General features: G+C 39.7%; 1 protein-coding gene across 4 annotated transcripts in view; it reads right to left on the reverse strand.

Moving 5' to 3' along the window:
- SORCS1 (sortilin related VPS10 domain containing receptor 1) overlaps nt 1–26,952 on the reverse strand; it is a 510,277-nt gene that overhangs the window by 233,939 nt on the left and 249,386 nt on the right. For all 4 annotated transcript variants that reach the window (XM_021699529.1, XM_021699531.1, XM_021699532.1 and 1 more), the window contains exon 3: nt 10,504–10,603. In XM_021699529.1, coding sequence (XP_021555204.1) covers nt 10,504–10,603 — 100 coding nt within the window. The remainder of the gene's footprint in view (nt 1–10,503; nt 10,604–26,952) is intronic.

Consider the following 26,952-nt stretch of genomic DNA (forward strand, 5'->3'; position numbering starts at 1 on the left):
TGAGCCGAAGGCAGTCGCTTAACCAACTGAGCCACCCAGGCGCCCGAAACTATATTTTCATAATCAACAATTAGGATAAGCAAAGGAGGGGCGCCTGGGTGGCTCAGTCGTTAAGCGTCTGCCTTCGGCTCAGGTCATGATCCCAGGGTCCTGGGATCGAGCCCCGCATCGGGCTCCCTGCTCGGCGGGAAGCCTGCTTCTCCCTCTCCCACTCCCCCTGCTTGTGTTCCCTCTCTCGCTGTGTCTCTCTCTCTCTCAAATAAATAAATAAAAAATCTTTAAAAAAAAAAAAAAGGATAAGCAAAGGAGACTTTAAGGAGCACTTTTAGAATGCAAAAGAGTAAGATGTGTAATATATATTATCAAATTATTAAGATTTCAGGGAATGAAAGGTGTAGTGCCTGCACCAGGGTAAACCTACGCTCATCTCTATCTACCTCCTCTCTTCAATTTCCATTTTTGCAGACAGTGCCCTGTTTTATGTGCGTTTGTATCTCTACCACCTCGCACTAAATAATGTTGGTTCAACTAAATTATGTTTTTCTGCTGTGAATATCATGACCCTGTGTCATACCAGTCTGCTTCACTGAGCAATTTAAGCCCCTCTCATGCTGTTTTCCTGACTATCCAGACTACATTCCTCTCTAAACTCTTAGAGCCTTTGTCATCTCTACCATGCAGTCCCTCATCTTCTGTCTTGCACTGTTCTTTAATTGCATCCCCGCAGCAGGACGATAAACTCCATAAGGGCAATGTAAGGGTCACACTTTTTTTTTTTTTTTTTAAACAGTCACTGATGAGCTTTCAAAGAACTGGGCACAAGCCAAGTGTTCAATAAAATGCGTCAATTGACTTCTTAAAATTGTACCTCCAAATCTCATCAGTAGTTCTGAATGACCAGTAGTTAAGACAAATGCTGACTATATCAGTATCAATCAACTGTAATAAGGTAACATTTACTTTTATTAATTAAATCTTAATAATGTCACACTGCCCACTTACTGATTTCATAAGCAAGACAGAAAAAAAGTTTGTAACAATCTACTGTTATATAAAAAGTTTATAACAATCTATTGTTACTGTTTTAGAATTATAATGCAAATGGGTCATGAAGGCATTTTTGGGGGTCTAACTAGCACAGCCAGATATAAATGAAAATTAGCATGTTTTAAGAGTCAAAATAGGCACATGCTTATTCATTTAATATTTGCAAATCAATCAAAGTTATGTATGCACTGTGGTCTATGAGCGCTGGTTTCTCACTACACATACACTGAAAGACAGTTTTCATCTTCTTTTTCCCTTCTCCTTTGACAAATATTTGCTTCCCTATGAAGCCTTCATCGAATCCCCAAAGATAGAGTTCTATGTACACAGCTATTATGATACATAAGTTCTATACTGTAGTTGACTGTTTTATACATTCATCCCTTCTACCAGACTGCGCAATCCTTAAAAGAAAGGACAATGTCTTATATTTTTATTCTACTTCCTAGTTCTTAAAAAGATCTGGCACAAAACAGACATTTAATAATTTTGGTTGGGTTGACAAATGACAGCATAAGGCAATGCCAAGTCCTCTGAAAGAGATAATAGTGGTAACAATGAGATTAACATTTATCTAATGCTTGCTATGTGTCAGGCACTGTTCTTTGCTTGTTTTGATTCTTTTCATAACTACCGTATGATATTGACACAATCATTCTGTTTTATTTTGGACATGAGGAAACTGCATCATGAAGAGGTTAATAACACACAAACCAACAAATAAAACCGGTCTAAAGGCATACAACTAGTATGTGGCTTGGCTGGAATTTAAAGCCAGGCAGACTGGCTCCAGGGTCCATTATACGAACCACTACACCACAACTAATGACTCCACCAGGCAAAAATGCACAATGACCACCTTCAAATGACAAAGCGCAGCTCCACAGTGACTGCAAATAGGTGCTGAGCTGGTACACCTGACAAGTGCAGAAATTACAAGGTGTACACGTAAATAAAAGAAGCCATTACGCAGAGGGTTGGGGAGTAGCTAGGAGAGAGAGCACTAAAAGGACAAAAGTTCATTAAGTTGCAGGCAGCAGCAGTGATACTTGAATCTGCTGCTGGGGAGCTGAGGAGCCTTGATCGAGGCCTGATACTCCCCCACACGTGAGTCATGATTGTGTTTTCCTTTCTGGCAAAACCAATTTCGGCCGCAGCCATCAACATCCTTTACCCCTCTGAAAGCACCGAGGAAGAACAGAGAGATAAGGGTAAATTGTACTCCCCCTGAAAGCCCTAATAAGTTCCCGGTAAATGAGCTCTCCTCTCCCTGAGAGATCTCAAGAGATGCTTAATCTATTGTAGAAAATATTTTTGATTTTATTATTATTTTTTTTCTACCTTATGCGCTCACCATGCTCTTTTCATTAGCTTTCTCTCATCACTACTTTGTTACTTAAAATGCTTTGTAGTAATCTCCGCCATCTTCTCTCTTGGCTTAGTATTTGTGCCCTTTCCTCCTGTACCCCTTCTTCTCTTATCTGTGAGAGACTGTGTATTCAGGTGTTTTGCTTTTCTCCATTCTTTATTTTTTGGACTCATCCAGCTCATCCTCTTCTCCACTACAAGCATGCTCATTCCTGGGTGGCAGATGCTGTCAATCAAGGCAATACTTAGTATTCTAGTCCCCAGACACACACACACACACACACACACACACAGCCCCAAGCAGCCAGAAGAAGAGATTTCTCTTTCCCAGTCTCCAAAATGTATATTCCATAGTGCAAGCCTTTTCACCCATGAAGATCTAAGCCCATCTTATTGCCTACAAATGATAGTATTTTGTTCTGGAAAAGTTATTTTAAGTAGCTGACTTGGAAGGTTATGGAATGAGAAGTATGTTAGCAGTTAGGGACTCAGTAAACTGGGAGATGGGTGCCTCAAGGAACAAAGGGACAAAACCATCAAAAGAAGATTCGGTCAGGAGAAAGGTCAGGTCAGAAGAAGGAATGTTTACATGGAAGCGATTTAGCCCCTGAGGCTGGTGGTATTCTCTTAATTTCTCCGGTGGGGGAGGGGGGTGGTTTTATTAAAGATTCATCGACATTGACTTTGTTTTTCCTGACAGCACCAAGAGAAAGCTTGAGGCAGATCTGATATATTGGAGAGAAACATTCCCACCCTAGTAAATATGGCAATTTCCTGTGGCGGCCAGCATTCACTCCACCCATCCTGAGAACGGCTCGGGCTATTCACTAGAAACAAATATTCTAGATACAGTATGTCAAACACCGGATGATGGAAACCTCTGAGAAGCCACAGGGAGTATGCTGGAAGCAAACAGACCAGAATGTTGAAAAGACCTCCAACCATTTTCCACAGCAGAGCGTAACTTGGAACCAACCTGAAATAATGCATTTGACCTTCATAAAAGGGTAATGGATGGGCATTTAACACTAGGCCAGCCAGACTTCAGAGAATACAAGTTCTAATAAGGACAGATGATGAGGCAAAAATAAATTAAAAAATAGGCAGGTAGATAACTAAATTAAAAAAAAAAAAACTGCTCTCCAAAGAAGTTTGAGCAGGTAGTCAATTGTGCATATGTGAAGAATGATCAGCCTCTGATTCAGGCTTCATTTCCTTTTTGAAAACTTCTGTTCACCTGGCCAGAGAGGTAACCTACCTTTTCAGACCCAGTCAGTGGTATAAGAAACATGCAGTTTCTGGACCAGTCTTACTTCATAATATTTGGAGACCAACTCAGACTATATTTATCCTGATTAGCTTCATTTGTTAAAAAAGAATAAAACCAAAAGGCAGAGTTGTAAATTTGTTCCCATTTTGATAAATATCACCTGATGTCAACCAGAAAGCATTATCTATACTTAAAAAAAGTTGATCTGTGGATCTATCACCTCTCTACCTACCCATTTGTCTAGCTAGCTACGTGCGTATTTTTTAAACATAATTGTGACTAATAAACTCTGAATTTTAAGAGCAACATCCTGTAAAGTTGATCTTCATACAGATACAACTTTTTAATCAGCAATTCACGATTAATATTTAATGTATTAGATGCTGACATATGATAGACACAACATCTTACAAATGAGGAATGGCAAATTTGTAATGTTAATTATGCAAGAAGTTTCTTTCCAACAAAAAAGTACTTAGCACTACTTAACACCACATGGAATAAAGCTGTAATTTACTACTAAACTGAATCAGTTCTGGGAAACTTGGTATATTATAAACCTGCTATTTTTTTTTTCCTTAGACACAGATGAGATTCAATAAAAATCAACTATACTAACATAATGTGCTAAATTCGAAGTTTGTGGTTTTATTCACATTTATTTATTCATGAATGTTATCACAGGTGCTTTGATTTATATAAAATTGAACAAGGTAAATGGTTGTTCCAGGTATAGTTTAGTATACAGAGGGAGGGTGGCCTAGCTCAGTATTTTTCCCCAACGGTGTTCCGTGGAGCCCAGAAGTCCCAGAGGGCTCTCCAGGACCACCCTGAGGTAGTGAGGGGGTGTGCTAGTGGGCCTTGCTCCTGGCACTTTGCCCGTTATGGAATGAGCACTTTGCACTTACTATTCGGCAGCTTGTTTGAAACCCAATGGTTTGGATGACTGTTGGAAAATTACCCAGAGGAAAAAAATGTACGTGCAGCATGTTTTTTTGGATTTGATTTTCTTTTGGAATGCTCGAAAAGAGAACAGAACAGAGCCTGATGGACTGAACCAGTATCCACACTCAACCATACCCAAGAAGGATCAAAGGAGATGATCTCTCCCTTTAGCCATCATTGCCCAGGTTAAGTGTAGGGAAGTTTGGAAAATGGCACTTCCACTATATCTCAGAGTTCATGCACTTCTTTATGAATGAAATAGATGTTATTTTTAAAAGATTAGAGGTAAATGCATGATCTTGTGTACAAAGGGACAGATGAAAGAGTTAGGGTGGAATAAGCAACTGCGGAGTATCTGCCAAGGGAAATGTCATGTACCCCCTTTGATGTATTATACAATACACTAGTTCCCCTTGGCCTCGCCAATAATGTCGAGTGAGTGCTATGCAAAGTCCTGGCATTTTAAATATTAATCATGCTCCTTTTGGCTAGAAAAGATAAAATTATACATTTTGGCCTAGAAATGACTAAAATCTATAGGGATTTTTACTATCCTTATTTATTCACTTGAAAGAATTAATTTCATAATTAGAGAAAATAAATGAGTCAAAGCTGGTGTTACAATGTACTTTGCTTTTCAATTTCCAGCCTAGGAGCCCCACACTCAACCAAGCTCAGGTGAAATCCTCAGCCATGTGTTGGAGACCTACCATACCCCCAGACACTATGCTTGGCCTGTTACAGCATAGGAAGCTGAAGAAGGTGCTTTATCCCCTCTGGGGCCTCTCATTCTAAATGGAGCATTGGACAGGGTCAAAACTGACTCATCAGGAGTGAGAGAAAAGTGCTAGAAACAAGAAGTAGATGCCTGGAAAACTGGAGGGAGTGAGAATATCTGACTAATGGAATTGATTACATTTTGTGGAATAGAGGGCATTTGAGGTTCACGTTAAAGGTCTAATGATCTCAGCTTTTCTTTCACCAGTTGCCTGTAACCTCAGGCAAGTCACTAAACTCTAAGGACTCAGGTGCCTTATCTGTTAAATGAAAAAGCAGAATCTGAATACCTCTGACATCTTTTAGGTTCTGATTCAATGATTCCATATTTTTCCTAAGAGAAGTTGGCAGATGCTATCAACAATACCTTTTTTCTGTCCCCAAAAGTCACCTGCATGAAATATATATATATATATATATATATATATATTTCCTATATATTTCCTCTCCTGAGGAAATGACAAGAGGAATTAAGCATGCCCTGGATATAAAGAGAAGAGGCAAAGAGTCAATAATCAAACGCTTATTTAGAAAGTGCCATATACAGTAAGGTAATTAAAACCTAAACATCTGGAGAAAATGCAAACAGTGTTTAATGCTGGCATGTACCGAGGGACCTGCAAAAATGATCAATGCGTCTGAGGAGCTGGGGGCCTATTTATAGGATGAAAGTCTTGGAAGGCTCTCTCAGCAGGAATAGTATTAATTAAGTGGTGATAACACAGAAAGGAGAAGAAACTGGGGTATGGAGGGGCACAGGAAATATAAAGAGCAAATACTGTCTAGGGTTCTTCTTTGCTGAGAACACAATGCATGGAGGGTACAAGGATGTAACAATGAAATGAAGTGGATGCTCCAAGTTTAAAAACAAAACACTTTTTTTCTTCTTTTCTCCCCCAGTGTATTCCACTTGGGATTTTGTATTCTTTAATCCTTGAAGATGTTATAGCACACCTCGTGAAGAGAGAGCAGCTAAGGTTGATTGGGGGTGAGAGGAAAGGTATTGCTGACAGATACACTCATAGTATCAAGAAGTTTTCTTTTTAGGCAGAATACAAATAAACTCAGTGAGAATTCAAGATTGAGACTAAGATTTCAGCACTGATTTTGTTTTTCTTTGTTACATTTGTATTAGTTCTTTCCATCACGATCCTCCACATTCCAGCTGCTCATTCCAGGTGCACGTTAAATCATCCTTTCTCATAGAAGATTGTATGTATGTAGCCAATAAAGCACTGCTGACGCCAATGAGCCTTGGGATTTATCATGGACTGGGTTGGGGAGTGGTCTCCTTTGGAGACATGGTGACAGATAGCTACCCTGCCTCTCCTCTGGGGCGAGGATTGACTTATGCTTGTTCTTGGAGGCCTACCTCATCCATCAGAGGCCAGGTGCAGGGCTCTGCTGAAGGAGGGTATGTATGAGCTAGGATAATCCTGGGAATAGGCTTTCTATGTCTCTTAGTCAAGATTTCCTAGACTGACCTACAATGAGATTACAGTTTTTACTGTAACAGACATATCCAAGGAAAGCTGCTGTCATTTACAGCAGGCTTGTGAAGAAACAGCCAATGGATGATCATTAATTTAAACTGTAAATAAGGGCCAGTTTTGTTCTGGACTCTGATCCCAGTAATGCCCCTAACAAGCTGTCTGCAAAGCCAGGGCATGATGCCCGCTGTTGGGAACACGTTGATTGAAGAACCGAGCTTGTCCTCACAAGCAGCTAAAAATAGCAATAAGCATGTGAAGGCAAAACAGGTTTCTGGGAAGGCAAGGCAGTTTCCCTGATGTCAGTTTTATTCCAGTTGCTCCCACTGATGTGAAAAGCAGAGAGACATATCTGGTACAAAAGATGTTAACTTGCTAGATCGCACCCTAGGGACAGAAAAGAATTAATACAACCCTAGAAAGGGAGCCTGCCTTTTCACTGGAGGATGCACAAGTCTTAGGAGAATTGCAGTGAACTTGAGTGCCTTTGTCCTGTATAATTAAGAGAGCCTGATACCTCTTTCTTTTTTCTTCTTCTTTTTTGCTTTTTCTTTCTTTCTTTCTTTTCTTTTACATAAACTCTCGTTGATTGGGGGCAAATATACTCACACTTTAAAATGTTGTATAGGTACTATCTCTTTGGTTCAAGTAAGTCCCTTTGGGGGCGGGAAGTACATATTTCATGGTGATAAATTCACCTCATAAGTAGAAAAACTATACACAAATATACTGCTATGTCAACTTTATTGATTTTTGCACCATTGTAAAGACCTTCATCGTCCTCCAATATTTCTTAAGTCTATCAGTATCCCAGAAAGTGACCCTGAAGGCCTCATTTATCTGTACAAGAAAAGATCCCTCCGCTTAGATTCACCCATAAACACTGTGATTTAAACAGCTCAGGCCCGCCTCTGTTTCTGGAAGGCAAAAGGCCCAGAGAAAGCTGTTCTCTAATAGTCATGGACAAGGACTTCTCTTTCTGTGGAGATAGGGTCTGCCAAGCTTTAATCTTCACTAAATGCCATGGCCAGTGACTTTTCAAAGTCTTGCAGATGACTACAGACTAAGTATGCAGGGCCACTGGTGCTGGTACCCTGGCATGAATGGGTTAGAAGATGGGGCTCCTTGCTGTGTTCCCTCTAAGCTTTCCTGCCCATCTTAGGAGCTGCTTTTGGACTTGAGAGTCTCACGTTTCAAGCTCTGCTCCTGCAAACCATCTTGGAGTCACATATTCTGCTGCTACAGAAAATCCTATGCTCACTATTCACTATTTGGCATCTTACTTTTTTTTTTTTTTATCATATTCCTCTCTAACACCATCAATAAAACAAAGACTATCACTAACTTAGAACATTCTAAGAACAATTTTAAGGTCTCTTCCAGCTGTAAATTCCTTCGTTTTTGTATCTATCACTTTACAAATGGGAAAATGTAAATGTTTCACCCAAAGTCATCTGTTAGGTGGAAGCAGAGTCAAAGGACCTTTCAATGACAAAAAAGTCATATTGCATTTATGACTAGGATACAGGACCTTTGAGGGTGGAATGCTGACTTATTTCTCTTTGTATCCTATGATACCTACAGATTGTTGATTTGTTAAATGAAATTTACTGAAAATGTGAAACTAGAGGAAAAAATCAATATGGAATTTAAGAATTGATTCAAAGCTAACGAACATAACTAAATTGCATTATAAAACTAAAGGGTATAAGTTCAGCTCTTCCATTTAGGACTCTAAACAGCAGGTCAAATTGTTTAAATGTAATTGCTGATGATGGGCCAGTAATTAGTCAGTAAGGGGAAGACAGGAATGTATCACCTTGTATCTCTACATTTGTGAGGTTGACATTATCGAGCTATTCTGTCCAATACTGGGGCCCATCAGCCACAGGTGGCTATTTACATTTAAGTTAATTATCGTTAAACTAGATTTAAAATCCAGTTCTTCAGTCATATCAGCTATATTTCAAATACTCAATAGCCACAAGTGGTTAATGTCTAAGGTTTCAGACAGCTTAAAGGAACATTTCTATCATTACAGAAAGTTCTACTAAACATTGCTATTTAGGGAGGATAATCACTACTATTACTTCTAATAATTATATGAAGAAGGAGGAGGAGGCAGATGAGAAAAAAAATAAAGTAAGAGAAAAACATTGATGAGCCTTAGCTGTTCTGTGCTAAACACTTGAAATGCCTTATTTCAGATAACAGTTACAACTTTTCACATGAGGTAGGAATTATAATGATCCCTATTTTAAATTCGATGACACTGCTTGGAGAGATTAAGTAAATCACCATAGTTATACACTTGTTAACTGGTTTAGCCGGGTTTTCACTCACGCCATCTGACATCGGAGTCTCTGCACAGCTACTTGAAATGTTAGGGCCAGAGGGAATGTTACACTTTGCATAAGCAATTCTTAATCCTAGATGCATATAAGAAACATCTGGGGAGCCTGCTCAAGGTTCAGTTACCTGAGCCCTAATCCAGAGCAAGGGGGGTGAGATGAAAGCTTGCACATTTGGGAATCACCTAGTGCTTTGGATGTGCAGCCAGAGTTAAGGAATGACCATTCAGAGATGTTCTCATCCACCTCCCAGAGTTCAGGTAACAAAATGAAATACCTACCCAAGATCACTAATAGTAACTACTGACAGATCTGAATGGAGAACCTGGATATCACTGCTACTGTCGTAAAAGAACACGACTTAGTACATACTAATGAACAACACTTTTTCCTGATGGATACTGTGATTTCATGCAATTCACACAACACTTAGAAACTGTATGTCAGAATTCAGAATCTGACAATGCAAGTTTATAAAAACTGAAGAACGGATGTAGTGACACTCTTCTCCTAAGACAAGCAAGTCTTTCTCATTTAAAAGCAAATATTGCCTTCCTTGAGAAAATGATATTTCTCTCTGAAGAGGAGATAAACCCTCTTACCAGGAGCAGTATAATACAGCAGAAATAGTATGACTGCCAACCAAGAAACCTGAATCCTAGTTCCAACTGCACCCATAACTCTGCAAAGAGGCAAAGCATTACCTTTCACTTTTCTCATCTATAAAATGAGGGTGCAGTATATGATGATCTCCAAGGTTCCTTTCAGCAGTGTCTCCATCCTGACATTTGTGTGCAGGCTGAATAAACCTTATAAATGAGATATCCAATGTGCACCAGGAGGACACGTTCATCCCAATTCTAGTTAATCTATTTACTCATGTCAAGGGAAAACAGGGAGACTTCAGATGAAAACCCCACCTTTTCCTCCATCTTGTCAAGGCTCATTCTGATTCTTGTGACTGACTAGTCCGAGCTTTTACAAGACAGCATCCACTCAAGGAGACCCATTCCTAGGAGCTGCCTTCCGGAAATGGTAATGATATACCTACCTCTCACCCTCCTACGTTCACAGCTGTTGCCCCGAGAATTATGAGGTTTCAGACATTTTACCACCTTAACCTCCGTCATCAACTCGTCTTTACATCTCTAATCCCAGCTTGACCGTAATGGATTTTTATGTAGCTAGAGAGGTTGGCCCACCAAGACAGAAGTCACATCATGAATAAGCAGCATGCTGAATATACATGTCTTACCTTACGCTTATTGGTGGGACACACGTAGAGATAGCTTAGAATTGTTTTCAAACCAACTTTATCATTCAGCTTCTCATAAGTGGTTCCATAATCAGTTGACCTATAATTCAAAAGGAGAATTAATGAGGACAGGAGTATACGTCATTTGCCTGCTTGTCAGTACAATGCATGTTTTACATAGTAGCATGGCTCTCGGGAAGTTTCTAGATGATTCATGTAGTATATAATGATGCTTAATTATGTACACAGTAGCATCATGTGAGTGGTTAACATTTGCATTTAAATTGAATTGGTAAAAATTAAAACTCCATCTCTTTACTGCTCCTTAATGTACCTACACTGCATAAAGAATGTGGTTAAGTTTAAAAGATTAAGAGATGAGGGTGTCTCTTGAATTGACCACAAAAATAAAGAGTTTTTATGTAGATTTGACATTTTCAAACTTTTGCTTTATCTTTGGCACGGTGGAAAAGCAGGTTCTCCTGATTTATCTACAAACTGCGTTTCCTTTCATGAGTCATAGAATATATGGTGGGTCAGTCCCTTCAAAGGTCATTCAGTCTTTTCCTATTATTTAAGAGTAAGAAAACATCTTAATAATAAGGAAATTTCACAGCCTTACTCAGTGGCCTTTTCTGGTGTTAAGCAACCTGGAGTTGGGAGGACATTACTTCTTGGCACTGACCTATCTTTTTTGGAGATTCTCTCATCTTTATCTAGCCCTTGGTTAATAACTTATTAATTCTGACTGAATAATAGACTTTAATCACCATCTCTATCAAAGTTTATTACATATTTCAGAATTGTAATCTCATTAGATCATCATTACAACCATGTGCAGGAGGAAATATTATCTGTATTTAAAGAAAGTAGTTGACAGAACCTAAGTGACCTATTCAAAGAAAACAGCTGATAAATTGCCAGCTAACATTTGAATCCAGGTGTTCTGATCCTAAGCCCTGTGTTACTTACTCTATACCACAGTTTTTCCATTGTTTTTGTTTGTTTCAATTTAAAGGAAACATACAATTTCCTCTTAGCCTTCTTTTTACATATATGAGATCCCAATTCATCCATTCATTCATTTACATCTGTAGAACTCCTAAAATGTACCAGACTCTGTGCTATGTGCCAGGATACAACACACTGCCCCCACTCTCAAAAATCTCACAGCTTTATTTGATAGGCAGAAATATAAGGCTATAATGTGTTTAGTCCAATGCTATAGATAAGAATTAACAAGGCTTAGACATTAAAGTTGGTTTAAACAGAAATAAAAAATGTAACCATTTTAATTCATTCCTGATAGTGATAAAAGTATAAATTCCTACAGGCCATGGAGACTACTAGAAGTCTGTGTTAACAACCTCATCACCATGCATTAAGAAGCTACCCTGGACCAGGGACTGGAGCAAGAAAGCTGCATAATTTATGATCCTGCAATTAAGGGATTAAGAATTTAATCTGGCTGGAGGAGATCCAGGGCATTTTTCCCCCTAAAATTTGTGTGTGTGTATGTGTATTTATATTAATTAATTATATTATAAATTAAATAATCAATTATATATAATTAGATAATAGTCAACACTTTATAGAATTTAGGTGACTTTGCAAATCAGAGAAGATTGGGGTATTATGTAAAGTTTCTTGAAGAACTATTGCACTTGAAAATGGAAAATGGGTAGGATTTTAGGAAAGGGAAGTAATCAGAGCAGAGCATCATGAACTAGAGGGCACCTTGTGTTACCCAAATATATAACTGGTTTTCTTCTGGACCAGCCTGCGCTCTATCCCAATCCAACAAACAGTGGTTTGATAGCCAAGAATATTTGAAGAACATTCAAAACTTTCACAGATCTTATCCATAAACCACAAATTTCTTTAGATCCTCCTTCCATATTCATCTTTTTCCCCCCTCAAACTCATGCTGATGTGAAATTTCCTCCAGATCTCTAAGAAATACCTGAGACTTCTTTCTTCACTCAGTTGGATCTTGGTGTTTGACATATTTTTCCCCCACTCCTAGGTCAACGTCCCCTCCTTCCTAAGACTTGCTTGTCTCCAAAATTTCACTAGCCTTTCTCTAGCTCCTTTCATCAGATAACTTTTTCTAATCTTTATTCTAACAATACTCACAAGTTCAAGAACCAACAAATAGATGCCAAAACCTACTGGGGGTGGGTGGTGGTAGCGGGAGGAGGACAGGGTGAGCAAATACGGCTCCCCTGGCATATGCTGCCCGGCCACAGGTGGACGTCAGCAGGGCTCTGTTGGCGATGAGAGAATGGTTTAATTTTCCTAGTGGGATAATAGGAATGGAGGCTAGAAAGTAGGAACCAGTCTAGAGGGGGGCAATAATTAGTTTCTTATCATTTCTATCAACTTATCCTTGAGCTATTTAATGAATATGTTTACATTAAAAAAGTATACTCTACAAGGGCAAATGAGGATGACTCCATGAGGATTCTACATGGACTCACTCTCATTTGTATGTGTGTAGTATGTGTGTGTGTGTGTGTGTGTGTTTAGCTGAAATCTCAATGTGACAGGATGACAACAGAGTGACCAGCTCAGACATACATTAGTAACTTTCTTTTCAGAGAGCTTACAGTATGTCATTGGATACTTTCCCTTTATTATAACATCACCAGTCCAGATCCTTCAAGGTGTCTGCCACCATTGTTTAATGCTGTCTCTTGCCCCTTGATTTTTCAAAGCTCAGCAACTGAATCAAAATTTAATTCTCAATTCCAGCAGAGCTACGTGTTTAAACATTATGGCATTGTAACAATTAACAGAGAGAGAAAAAATTATGCATTTCCACATGCCCAAAACAGCACAGACTAGCAGTTGTTCAAAGTTGTCCCACAAAATTAGAATTAGATAGTGCTACATGCATCATGGGTAATACTAACAGCCAGGATACATCGATTCAAGGGTACAGAAGTGAAAATATTTAATATTTGCAGACCAGTTGGTAAATAGTTACTGCGCTAAGTTCTCCGAGTAGCACTTCTGCCAGTCTTACCCCATGGCCTCTCCCTTGGAGACCTCCTAGATTTCCTCACAGTCCAGCAACCAAAAGATTGAAGGTGGGCACAGCAGAGGTCCACAAGAAATTTGCTCAGCCCTAAGAGGAGCACCTGCTCTGATTGGTTAGTGCCTATGCCAATCAGCCTGAGCCCCAGTGGAGGAGACAGTGACCTTGGAGAAGGCACTGCACCCTGGAAAGCAATTCCCAGGGCCATCTGCAAACTCCCCTTCCCAGCTAACAGATGCTTCCAGTTATGCTTGCATGGTCAATGGTGGGAACTGCAGCCCCCCTAGGGATCTGGGCTCTGAAAGAGCAGACGAGAGACAGACAGTTGAGCCAATGTATTGGCTGTTAAATATTTTAAGTATCATCCCTAGGTATGGGGGAGAGGAGAGTAATCTGAGATCAAAAAACGTTAGGAAATGCTTGATAAGGCAAAATTTAATGTTCCTTTACTTGAGAACTTATAAATTTTATTCTTCTCAAATACATACATAAATCTTTTTATTTTAATATATGCTATGAACCTCCTAAACGCATATTCCATGAAGCATTTTCCAAAACATATTTGACTATAAGGTTCATTCTTGAGGGCTATCTAATTAAATTACTGTTCTGAGCAACATACTTTGGAAAAGCATATCAAAAACAAAAACAAAAAAAGGCACAAGAAATATTATGAATCTCTGTTTTATAAGAAAAGGGGAACAATAAAAATAGTTAAAACAAATCAAATTTGCAAAGAGAATTGCCCGCCTATGCTAACCATAAAATGACTACTGTTGTCAAGGCAAAAAAAAAAAAAAAAGTAGTCTTAAAAAGATATGTAGCACACAGAAATGTATTTAAGATGCAATATAAACAGCCTTGAATTCTCAACTTGTACCATTTTTTAAAACATTCCAGAACAAACATTTTTTTTCAGGTTTTGTTTATAAGTTGACTTATATACAGATGGAAAACAGGGTTTTTGTCAACATCTATGCTGTGTAAGAAAAAGCTGAAAGCTTTAAAAAAAAGCACATTCCAGTAAATATACAAGTGATTAAATCAAGGTGCTCAGGTTTTTGCTTTTGATCCTTAATCCTTACACTACCTTTTTGCAAACATATCTTAAATAGTGACTTTTAGAACATTTGAAAGTATGTCTTTATTTAAGTATTTACTATATTCATAGAGCTGAAACGAGTTGCCCTGATGGATGGAGAAACACGTTCAATGTATGGCACCACCCACCTTCCAAGACCTTGTGCTCTCTTTCAGAGGGCAGTGTCCCGTCACACGCAAATAAGGATCAATACAGAGCACGACTAGTTTCCACAGGGAGTGGCAGAAAGAAAACAGGATTGCATTTCCTCTGCTATAATCATACACCATCAAATGAGATAATAAATAAGCACAGAATCATTTGTAAACTACATTAATCCATAAAAAGTACTTAACACAATGACTGGCATGTGATAGCAATCTCTAAATGAGAGTGTGTGTTTATTTATTTTGTCACTAATTTTTTTCTTGATTATTTTTGGTATCCTTTAACCATCATTTACTAAAACTCACAACATGAACCCTTAAGAAGAATTTGAATCACAGAAAATAATTTAGATTTAGCTTTTTTAGAAGAGCAAATATTCGTGAAGTTACTACCATTTTTAAATGTAACCAAATCTAGTCTATCATATTTTAAAGGATATGAGTGCCAGTAGCTTTGCATGGGGTTTGAATTAGAGAAGAAAGGATAAGAACTGGAATTGGAGAGTGAATGATTCTACACTCTGCTTCTATAATAAGTGTGCCGGGATTTCCTGAATGAACTATTATGCTTAGGAAACCTAACAGATAATAAAAATGAATGTTTATCAGGGTGCTTACAATGTGATCTAAGCCCTTCACATGCAGAAGCCCATGAGATGGGCACTGATATTAATCACAGGTTATAGGCAAGGAGGAACCAGGAGTATAAACGAGGCCACAGAATTTGGAAGATGCAGTCCTCACGCAGGCTGCCACTCGAGAGCCTTCATCCTTAACCCCATGCTGCATTGCCTCTCTCAAAAGCCACAAGAGGAAAAGGAAATATATCTACAAAATCTAGTTCAGCATTTCTTTATAAAAGGAATATGAACTCAAACTGTTTGAAGTTTTACATGGTGTAGACCAAAAGCTGGCTTTTCTTCATACCAGGTAAAGGGACAGGGGGCCTGCCAGAGAGAATCCATCTTAAGAATACTATAAGCAGAAACTGTTACAATAGGTTAAGGAGAAGAGAAAGTAGGTCTTTCATCTGGTCCACTCTAGCTCCTAGAAAGGCTAGAAATATGGAAAAAGTGGGTCAACTTGTGAATTATCTGATGACGTCTTGTGAAGATTATCAAGACGTCACAGCTTCACAGAAAGAGGAAGTACTTGAAGTCAAGCAGAACCAGACACAGGCTCTCAACCAGCTGGGTAACCAGTCCATTCCCTGATGTCCTCAACAAATCAACTTCAGACGTGCTTTTTTATCTACTAAGTTGGTGACGTAATAGATGCCCAACTCTTAATTCCTCTGCCTTTTCTGCCTGCCCCCCACCCCAGCCCACTCCAGCCTTGCTATTCCATGTGTCTAGAAAGTTCTTTCTCCAGATGGCCTCCTCATTTCTTTCTGAACATTGGTCATCCTGTATGAAATAGCAACTTTCCCACGCCTCCAGCACACTCCATCCTCCTTAGCCTCTTCTATTTTCTCTATGCATAGTATTTACCCCCATCTGATAGATTTCTACTTTTTTTTTTTTTAATTTTCTGTCTTTCCCTCTCTGGAATGAAAGCTCCATGAGAGTAGAGTAGAAAAGATGTCTGTTTTGCCCGCCGCTGTCTTCCTCACTCTCAGAAGAGTGTCCCAGACACGGCAGGCACTCACAATTTGTTCTTCACTGACTGGCTGACTCGATGGAACCTTGCTCTTCTTGTATGGCCAGCTGGATATCTACTAAGCCAAAATGAAGAAGCCTTTATCATCTGGCAGGGACTCCTACAGTGCTTGCTCCTAGCAGATTCAATCAGCCGTGTGGGGTGAAGTGGGACCAGGGTGGGGAGCATGTCTTATGCTCCTCTACTTTTAATCGAGAAACCCCTGCCTGGCATCTTAGATGACTCTAAGTGCCATAAGGGCAGTGGACACATGTTTGGTCCCCTCTGCCCCCAAATCCCCAGGCCTCAGGACACTGGTGGCACATCAGGTGTCTTCTCCATACAGAAGGTGAATGAATGCAGAAACCTACTGGACACTCTTTGAACCAAGAATGAGCCAGGCCACTTCTTCAAAAAGAAGTAGACTTCAGACCCCAGGGAGGTAACATGCCCTAGCCCATGCACACCAAGCCAAGGTCACAAAACGAAGACCTGAGCGGCAGAGGGAAACTTAGGGACAGGAAGCAAGGGAGCACCGGGGCATTGCTCAAAAATCAGTACCAGTGAGATTTCCCAAAAGCGGAGCAACATCCTCCTCTCAATCAAGAAGCTGTGGCTTCTGTGTTTTGTTTCTTTCCTAAAATCATTAAGAGCAGTCACTTTCATTGCTCCTAGTGCATTTGGCGGCATAAAAATAGCTTCCAGAGCCAAAGGCACATTGGCTGCATTGCAGACACTGCTCCTTAATAACTTAGGATGCATGAGGTTAAGGCAGTGAGAGTAATTTAGGGTTTGGAAAATGTTTGCGAGTGAGTCGACATTTAAATAACTTCATTATCATTCATTGACAGATTTTTTTAACCTGTCACTGCAATTGATATTTCTATTACCATGTTATAACAAACCCCTGCACATTTTAAATACAGTCACCAGATTCCATTAGTCTACCCACTGTCAAGAAAATATCTCCAAATCCATTTTTCATAATACCTCAAGAATATAATAGGCAATCTACATCAAACGGTGACGTGGAGCTGAAGGAAATTGTCTCCTGCTTTCTAAGGATTCTGCCGTGAAATACGTTTGCCTGTCAGCCTAAACATATAATTTAAACGGGCTGCTGAGACATTATGGTGCATCCTGAGCTGAACAAGCTTCCCTGTTTCTTGGATACCCTGAGCTTTTCAGGTTAATTTGCAGAATTAGAGGGAAGGGGGTTAAATAGTGGGTTTAGGGAGAGGCATGTCAAGGTGATATAAAGATATTTCTACTCTGCCATGGGTCACAGTATTTCCAATTTAATTTGATTTGTAAATTTTTTTAAAGTTATTTTTTAAATGTAAGGGATGGGTACCTATGTGTCCACAAGTTATAAAAGTTCCCGCTCATCTTTCTGGTCCTGCTGAGCATTGTCTTCTCTTCCTTGTTGGATTATCACCCTGTGTTCCTGAAGTTCCTTTCTCATCACACAGGGTAGCTGAGATAAGAACCCTGAATGCATTTGAATGTGACTGTGTAGGACTCCAAGGAAAAGGTGGCAATGTCGTCCACACCACCCTGCCACACACACCACATATTTCCACCAGAGGTAAAAGTGTTCGTCCATAATACAGAGCACACCAAAATAGCGTTCACTTGTACCTCTGAAAGATATTTCAGTTCACCGAGTATAAAAATAACTAAAACCCAAGCTGATACCTGGATCTCTAACTATTTTGCCTAAGAAAGGGAGGGAATATAATTTAAATCAAGGCCTCCTTTTCAAGTAAAGATTTCTTTTCAGGAGCAGGGACAGGGAAGAGCATTATCCTTAACTAGATGAGGTCCACGACGTCCATCTCACACACACGCACCTGCCTGTCCGCAGTGTCTCCATCTGTACCCTCCACTCCCCTGCTACTTCCCAAGCTGGGGCAGGCGGTTCCCATCCTGCTGTGGCCAGAACTCCTTGCAGGAGCACTCTAAAGCAACCACTCGCTCTTTCTCAGGGGCGGCCGCTTTCATGCCTCCAAGGCTTTGCAAATGCGATACCCACTGCTCAGCAGACACGCTGGTGGTGGTGGCGAGGGCAGAGGGCATTTATTCCTTCTCATCTTTCAAGATTTCACTCTGCAGCCACCTTCCCTGGGACGCCTTTCCTGGCAATGCCCAATGACTAGCAGACTTCATTCTTCCATGACATCCCAGGTCCCTGTCCATTGTATTGAAAGCGTCGATGCTCAGTTTTCTGTGTGAACAGACTCTGTTCTCAGTAGGCAGGACTCGTTCATATTTACCCTTTTACCCTTCTTTCTGCCTGTTTCTCTGTTTCAAGGCTGCACTCAAATACCTCTTCCTTCACTGAACTTTCTTACGTCCCTCTGAAGAATGTGCTCAAACTCATCCAAATGGCTCCCACATTGTTTTTATATTCTGCTGTGTATGACCTTATCCGGTGCGGCTCTCCCCACTGCTACCACCTACTGCAGATCACAGTGCATTTACACTTACTCTTCTGTCTCTCTCCAACATCGTAGCTGCTTCTTGCAATCCAGAAGGGGCTCCAATAATGGTGCTGATTGAACTGAACACCACTTCTCTAAATGTGCTCCTCTGTTATTACAAAATATAATAGGAGAAATTTCACAGTTGATGTTTGTATTTCCTTTTGCATGGTGAGGGGGCAAGAAAACTTCAGAGCTCTCCTACCCTGAGTTTATGTCAGGCAAGAGTCATCATGAGACATAAATATAAGAGAATTTAGGGGCTTACTTAGGAAGAACTCATACAAATATATACATAAAATGTCTTATACATTATTGAAGTATTCAATATAAATATAGCAATGGAAAACAAAATATGCATTTATCAGTTACGCAAAGATAAATTTAGGAGGGGGGGGGCATGTCTATTCAGCTTTACCAAGGGCTCTCTCTTCTGATATGACCCTAATCCCCAGGCATTTCTGGTCCATCACATAGCACATCCATCCTCATGCTGAGGTCACATCTTCATAGGCTGCATTACCCCACTCTCATACCTGCTTGCCAAATTATTTATGAATAGTAATAGCGAACACTTACTGAACACTTAAAACATACCACCCTCTGGCTGAGCACTTTACAAGGACTGGCTCACTTAATTCTCATGGCATTCCATGAGTTAAGTACTAGTGTGATTCACATCTTATGGATGAGGAGATCGAAACTTAGAGAGGATGACTGACTTGCCCAATGCTACAGGGCAACAATGAGCTGAGCCTGATTCAGACCAGGCAGTTAGTCTTCGAAGCCTGGATGCTTAATACAGAGATGTAGCAGCTCATGTATTGAAATTGTGCTCTTTATAGGATAGTTTGTCTGAAAAAATGAAATAGGATGGAATTTTCCAGTGAAGCACACATAACTTAGATCACCTGCCTCTCAAACAATAAAGCACCTCTATGCATAATATCTGCCAGTTATCATCCTGAAGTCAATTTTGTGTTTGAAGGAGGACCCCCAGGCCAAGCATCTAATAAGCCAAGACTCAAAGGTAGTGATGAGTACCATCACACAGGGACCGCTGCGGACATCCCCCCTGGTTGTGAAGAGCTCCAAACAGGAAATGGCATACAGAATCCTGTGTTTTGCCATCCTCGCCAGAAAATGAATTTGAGCTATAATTGCTAATTGTAACATGTGACTTCTGCCAGAGTGCTCCACTCTCTTCCAGGACACCCTGTTTGGCTAAAGAAGCACTGTAATTGTCCTGCCCTGGGAATAGGCAAACAGTAGTGAAATATTTATTGAATGAAGCCAACATTACTTGGCTCCTCCTCGCCCCTCAGTCAGAACACACACATGAAAATTATGAAAAACATCAAAAACTAATGATGTACTATCTGTTGGCTAATTGAACATAATAAAAATTATGAAAAATGTATTCTGGAAGCATAAGCAACTTAAACGTTTAATGGTGACAATCGGCTTTACTTGATTCCCTGATTATAAATGATCCAATTATCCTAAGGTGTGGAAGTTGTTCTCTGGGTGTCACGGTCTAGGGTCAAATTAGGGTTTGTTTCCCATAGATGGATGGAACCTCAGCCTCACATGATGGTGCATAACAGAGCTTTTGCTACCTTGAGTTTTCTGAAAGCCAAGTGAATGAAAAATGAATGAGATGCTTCCTCATATGTAATCAGAGAGGACTGGACTAGCTGATCTCTAGCTTTGTTTGTAATATTCTAGAATTCCTGTAGCTGGAGGAGTTTGGGGGAACTCTGCATCCATAGGGAAGCCTACAACACACTTCTGAGAAGTAAGGCTTAGAGAAAAATACCCCCATCCCGAAATTGTAGGAGACAGCCAGGGGTTGAAGTGTTGAAATGGAGGTATATCCTTTGCCTGTTATATCCTATCTATTTTCTTCTTAGTTTCTTTAAAAGTGAAATGATTGAGCCCTGGCCAGAAAACATGGTTTGTTCATTGTTGCATATCATTGCAATATCTTATAGTATCACCATTTTTGTGTCCCAATTACTTTCAGGAAAGCTAAAAATTCTAGACTACTAGAACTTCAGTAAGGTCTTAGAGATGATTACATCTCTATTCAATGGTTTTCTTTTCTTTTTCTTTCTTTTTTTTTAAAGCAGTGGGAGAGTTTAAGCCCTACTCTAAGTACACATTCAACAGATAGAGAGCTATCCTCATTGAAACACCTGTCTGCCACTCCAACTGGTGCCCCCCCACCCACACACATCCTAGTCTCCCTCTTTTAGTAATTCTTTAACATTTTCACACAGCTTTCAGGGATCAAAAAAGTAGTTTCCACACAATGGAACAGGCTCAACTTTAGGATTCTGCAGATGAAGAAGCTGAGGGTCAGGGTAAAGCAAGTCAAGCATTCATGAGTCATGAAGAGAACTCAGGTTTTCTGATTCTTGTGCCAAGACACTTCTCAGAATTACAGGTTATCAAATATGCAAAAGTACTTTAATCTCATCAGAGAATAAAATTCACTTTATAAAGCCTATCCATCTTAGAATTGATTAATACTGTAAGGAACGAACATAATACTATATGGGAAAAAGCCGAATTCTCCTCCAAAACAAAATAAACAAAAAACCATAGAGGCTTAGATGTTTAAGAAACCTGTACAATTATACTTTAGAATCATACCAAAATGAAAATGATGGCAACATTTGGGAAAGGGACCAGGGCTAGAGCTGGTAGTCAAAGAGGATATTAAAAATTTTTAAATTACATATAATCCTTAAAGAGAATGTATTCCAGCATTCCTCATGGAATAGATTAAACAAACAAACAAACAAAAAAGCCCAGAAACACTTGTATCATTGATGTGTACCCCCTCCAATCTGCATGCAGTGATATCCAACTGACCCACAGGCAAAATCCCTTCCACAACATCTGGATGATCCAGCCAACTAGGGACAGAGTTCTAACCTACACCATCACTTGAGGCCATACTAACATTCATCCACAAGTACCCAGGAGAACTGCCAGGTCTCACTGCCCTCAGATCTTCCAATTTTGTTTAAAAAGCAAAGTGATATTGGAAAAACCGGCAGTCTCATCCACAATCTTAAAACAGCCCCTTCCCTTGGGATGCCTGGGTGGCTCAGTCAGTTAAGTGTCTGTCTTTGGCTCAGGTCATGATCTCGGGGTCCTGGGATCCAGCCCCGGGATGGGCTCCCTGCTCAGCGGGGAGCCTGCTTCTCCCTCTCTCTCTGCCTGCTCATGCACATGTGCTCTCTTGCTCGCAAATAAAATAAAATCTTAAAAAAAAAAATAGTCCCTTCCCTGAATTCTTATATGCTTCAAGATGAACCCAGTACAAATTAAAACATTCAGGTCCTTTTTGGCTTGCATCTTTCTGTGGCACTGGTGGCATCTGAATATGTGGTAACAGGTGCTGCAAAATATTCACCAGAATCCAAGCCTGATTCTTCGTAATCAGGCATGATGTGCAGCTCCCATGAAGTTAATCTAATTACTAGAAATAGAGTTTAGCATTATAGTGCAATGGTCCATGCATTCACTCATTCAACAATTATTTATGTTATGTTGTGTCTCCCATGTTCCAGGCCTTGTTCTGGGCCTGGGCAATAAAAGAGAGATGGGGGAAAAAAACAAACAAACAAAAAAACCCAACAACAACAAAAACAACTACAAAACTGCTGTTCTTGCAGAGCCTAAATTTCAGTGGGGAGAGACATACTGTAAACATAGACACAAATGTATAATTTTTCAGGTGATGGTAAATGCCTTGAAGGAAAAGAAAAGAGTAAGGGGGACAGAGAGTGAAGATGGGGTGTTCAACTTTACATAGCACGGTCAGAGAATGGCCGCTGTGATCAGGCATTTGAGAATACACTGGAATGATAGAAAGTGGGCAGGTATGTATGATGAGAAAGAGTATTAGAGGCAGTGGGAAGAGCAAGTACCAGGACATTAAATGAGGTCCAAGCTCAGAGTGTGTGACTCACAGAAAGGAGGTGAGCACACGTAGGGCAGAGGCTAAAAACAAGGAGAGTGGGAACATACTTGGCCACTTCATGAAGATAACAGCATCTACACCACACTGAGCCTCACAGGCCATGTTAAGCCTTCGGAAGGTTCTGAGAGGGGGAAGCATGATATTAGTAACATCTTAATAGCACAAAGGTTCCAGGAGTTTAGTTTCCCTACCTGTAAAAAGGGGATAAAATGGTATCCATTTTCATAGGATTGTTGGAAGCGTTAAAGGAGATGCTCCCTGAAAAGTTCTCGATGTATAGCAAGAATTTATCAATGTAAGCAGTTATTATTATAGGTGGTCATTGGTTTAACAACATTTGCTTCCAAGGAACAGATTTAGGAGATACAATCTGAAGGTCCAAAGGGTGAAAATGATATAGAACATAATAGATCACTGACTTAGAACAACTTATCTGAAATCCCAGAGGAAGGAAAAAAATATATAAAGGGAAGTGAGATACAGCATGGTTTCTTAAAACAGATCATTCTCCTTGATATAATATTCCTAGAAGATACTTAGCAGGACACATTGATAATGGTGGGGCCTGTGAAATTTGTATGTTGGACTTTAGGGAATGAAACACTATATACTTGAAAGCAGCTCTCACGCTCACAAAACATCAGAAAACACTGCTTGAGGGAGGTGAGTTGGTGGCATATTATTTTAGAGAACTCGACTTATTTCTGAGTAGAACTTAGATCTGATACCATGACCCAGATTCTTCCTAAAATATTTTGGTCCTATAATTCATTATTTCTCAACCCCCAAAGCCACCCAAATTAATTTTCTACACATATCCCTGCTTTTTACATTCCTACTTTTTCAAACTATAATTCCCTCCTTCTCTCAAAAATAATGTCCTCTAATTCACCTCCACTAAGCACCATTTTCAGTTTTCAATTGAAACTGGAGCTGGCTCCAGTTTCTAATTGCACCAATAACTCCTTCAACTCAAGGCCTTTATACTTCCCTTACTTCAGAACAGTTAGTGTTTATATGTCTACCTTACAAGGAAAGCGATGAGGGGTCACCCTTCCAAGAGGAGTCAACGTCAGGTCTCGTCACAGTAATGGGCTCTGAAGTTGCCAGTGCAGGCTTTGCCAATGACCTGCTGAGTGACCTTGGGCAAGTTGCCCAACATCTCTGGACTGTTCTTTAATAATACTGATTGACTTCACAAGGTTGCTGGGAGGAATCACTAATCAACCTGACTGCGAAACACTTAGTCAATAGAGTACTTTATAAATATTTACTAATATACAATGAGCTCATCGCATCTGAGAGCCAAAGAATTATCATCAGATCATCAGAGAAAACACTATCCAGACCCTGAAATAGTAGTCAACGTTGTACCTGAAATGGATCTTTTCTCTTAAATAAAAGTCTACTGGCATTTTGGGATGGTTTGGGTTTCTTATCATAAGTGATGGGGGTAAATCAGATCAGAGAAGTTTAATTACCCTCTAAACAAAGAAAACAGTGATTCTAGCCCATTAAAGCAGTAAAATGATATGCAGAGGGAAAGTATTTAACACTCCTATAATAACATGTGTGTACAACTGAGCTTATCACTCAACAAACCAGATGAATTGGGAAAAATATATGACAGACACCATGCTGGATACTGCGGATGAAATATAAAATAAAACAAGAAAGACCCCAGTCTCAAGAAGCATGCATTTTAGCATAAGAGACAATCAATCCCACCAATAAGATTTGATATTTTGTTGTTTATGTAAGTTCTCAGATGAAAATAAAACAGGATAGGGGTGCCTGGGTGGCTCAGTTAAGCGTCCGCCTCTTGATTTTGGCTCAGGTCATGATCTCAGGGTTGTGAGATCGAGTCTCTCGTCCAGCTCTGTGGAGCCTGCTTAGAATTCTGTCTCCCTCTGCCCACCCCACCCCCTGTGCTCTCTCATTCTCTCTCCCTCCTCTCCCTCTAAAAAAAAAAAAAAGGATAAAATAAAACAGGGTATGGCTATAAAAAGTGACAGCATGGTGACTGCTTTAATTTGGATGGCCTTGGAAGACCTCTCTGGGCAGATGAGTTAAGCTGGGGAGGGAAATGGGTGTACATGTAAAGCAGAAGAAATTACAGGTTCAAAGGCCTTAAGGTATATATTCAAGGAACCAAAGAAAGTTGCACACTTATAGCTCAGAGGATGATGAGTAGAGCAAAGCAGGCAGGGGCTAGATCAGGCAAAAAGCCTTCCTTGGAGGATAGCATAAGAAGGTTGGATTTTCTCATTTGTGAGATGGGAAGGCACACAAGGGATGTGATCAAAAATATGACAGAAACTGACAACATTTTTTAAATGGTCATTTTGACTACTATGTGTAGAATAAGAATAAACTAGAGAATGGCAGAAGTAGGAAAAGCAGGAAGTCCAGTTAGGGGATAAGGATGCCTTGGACAGAGGACTTAGACTAGGAGCCATGCTTAGGCTTCATTTTTCAGCGAGGAACACTTATAGGTCATCATCAAGTTATCAACTGCACCAGAACATATCTTGAATATCCCCCCTAATTAGCTTATAATTATTTTTATCAACAATTTCTAATAATTTCTCTTTGTTATTTACAATATTTTCCAGTTACAGTAATTTTTTCAGTTTACGCTTTTTAGTGTAATCCTGATTCAGTATGTGAACCTTCCTTTTCATGTAGGACTAGGCAACTCCTGTGATTTCTGATTACAGATACCCTGTATGGGATGTGGCTTATTTGACATTGAGGGTGAAGTTTTTATAATCAACATGAATAATTCAGCAGTGTATTAGTTGTGCTTTATTATTACCATTTACTTCAACTTGAACTATAGTTTGAGAGTTATGGACTTTTTTTTTTTTTTTTTTTTAATCAACAGAAGCTCATCCATCACTTTGTATCCAAGGGAGATACCAGGTTATAAAGTTTGCTATTTATAGCAACAATTGTGATTCGAAATGAGAATCAGTATTTTGTTCCCCTGCCATCTAACCTTAGGTCAAGCACAGGATCTAAAATGGAATTTTACAGGAAGTGAAATGAAAGCACACAGCTGGAGATTAATGCCAGAGCAAGTGCTCAAGGGAATGCACTCTCTGGCTGCTTCCCAGAAGAAAAATGGTCAGTTATGTGGATTGTGTGTCAAAGCTACATGGAGGCATGGCAGAGAAATGACAGACAGGATGCCCCAGCATTTCCACATCAGGCTGCATGAGCCTAATTCTCTGAAAATGAAGGATGATCTCCCAAAATTCTGTTCAGAGATTGCCTTTGGAAAGAAGTCTCCAGGACTTGTTAAATCTTCAGCTCTTTATTGAGTATCATTTATGTGGTTAGCTGTAAAGCTATACTTTCCTCCCACATTGCAATGTAATTTCTTGTGTCCCTTGCAAATTACTACCACCATCAGCACCCACTTAATCAGTCCCTTCATGCTGTACCCAAAGATGTGGTGCTTTCATTAAGAGGGTTTTCTAGAGCAAGGTGTCCATGGACAGAGACTGCACTTGTATGGTGTCCTCTGCATAGCCCCCACCATAAGGCCTTCAGTAATTAGGTATTTATCTATTTTTTTCTTATAGTGATGAGGCTAATGAGAATCTGTTGCTATTTTCATACCTCTGAAGACATTTCAGCTCTTGTTTGCTTTAAAATGTGTTTGAAAATCCTGAAAGAGACCTTTTCTTTTTTGCCACAGCTGGGTTTTTATACAAATTATGAATAATAACCAATCTTCCCTAAAATTCAGGGAACAAAATTCAGGTTGCTTAATGGGCTTTAGGAGAAAATTCAAACATCAGTCTATTTTTGAAGAGGTAACACTCTAGTCAAAAAATGGACCGAGCCCTCAGCAAACAAAACAAAACAAAAAAACCCACCACAGTAAAAGTTTGGTGAACAGTGGAAAACAAAATAAATATTTGATCTACTCATCATGAGAGACTTCTAGGACCTGATGGACTAGAATTCTGGAGAAGGACCAGGGAATATGCAGATTCTGGAAGAATCTAGTCCCTCTGGAAAGCCAATCTCAT

Source organism: Neomonachus schauinslandi, chromosome 6 (assembly GCF_002201575.2).
Source record: "Neomonachus schauinslandi chromosome 6, ASM220157v2, whole genome shotgun sequence".
NCBI classification, from domain to species: Eukaryota; Metazoa; Chordata; class Mammalia; order Carnivora; family Phocidae; genus Neomonachus; species Neomonachus schauinslandi.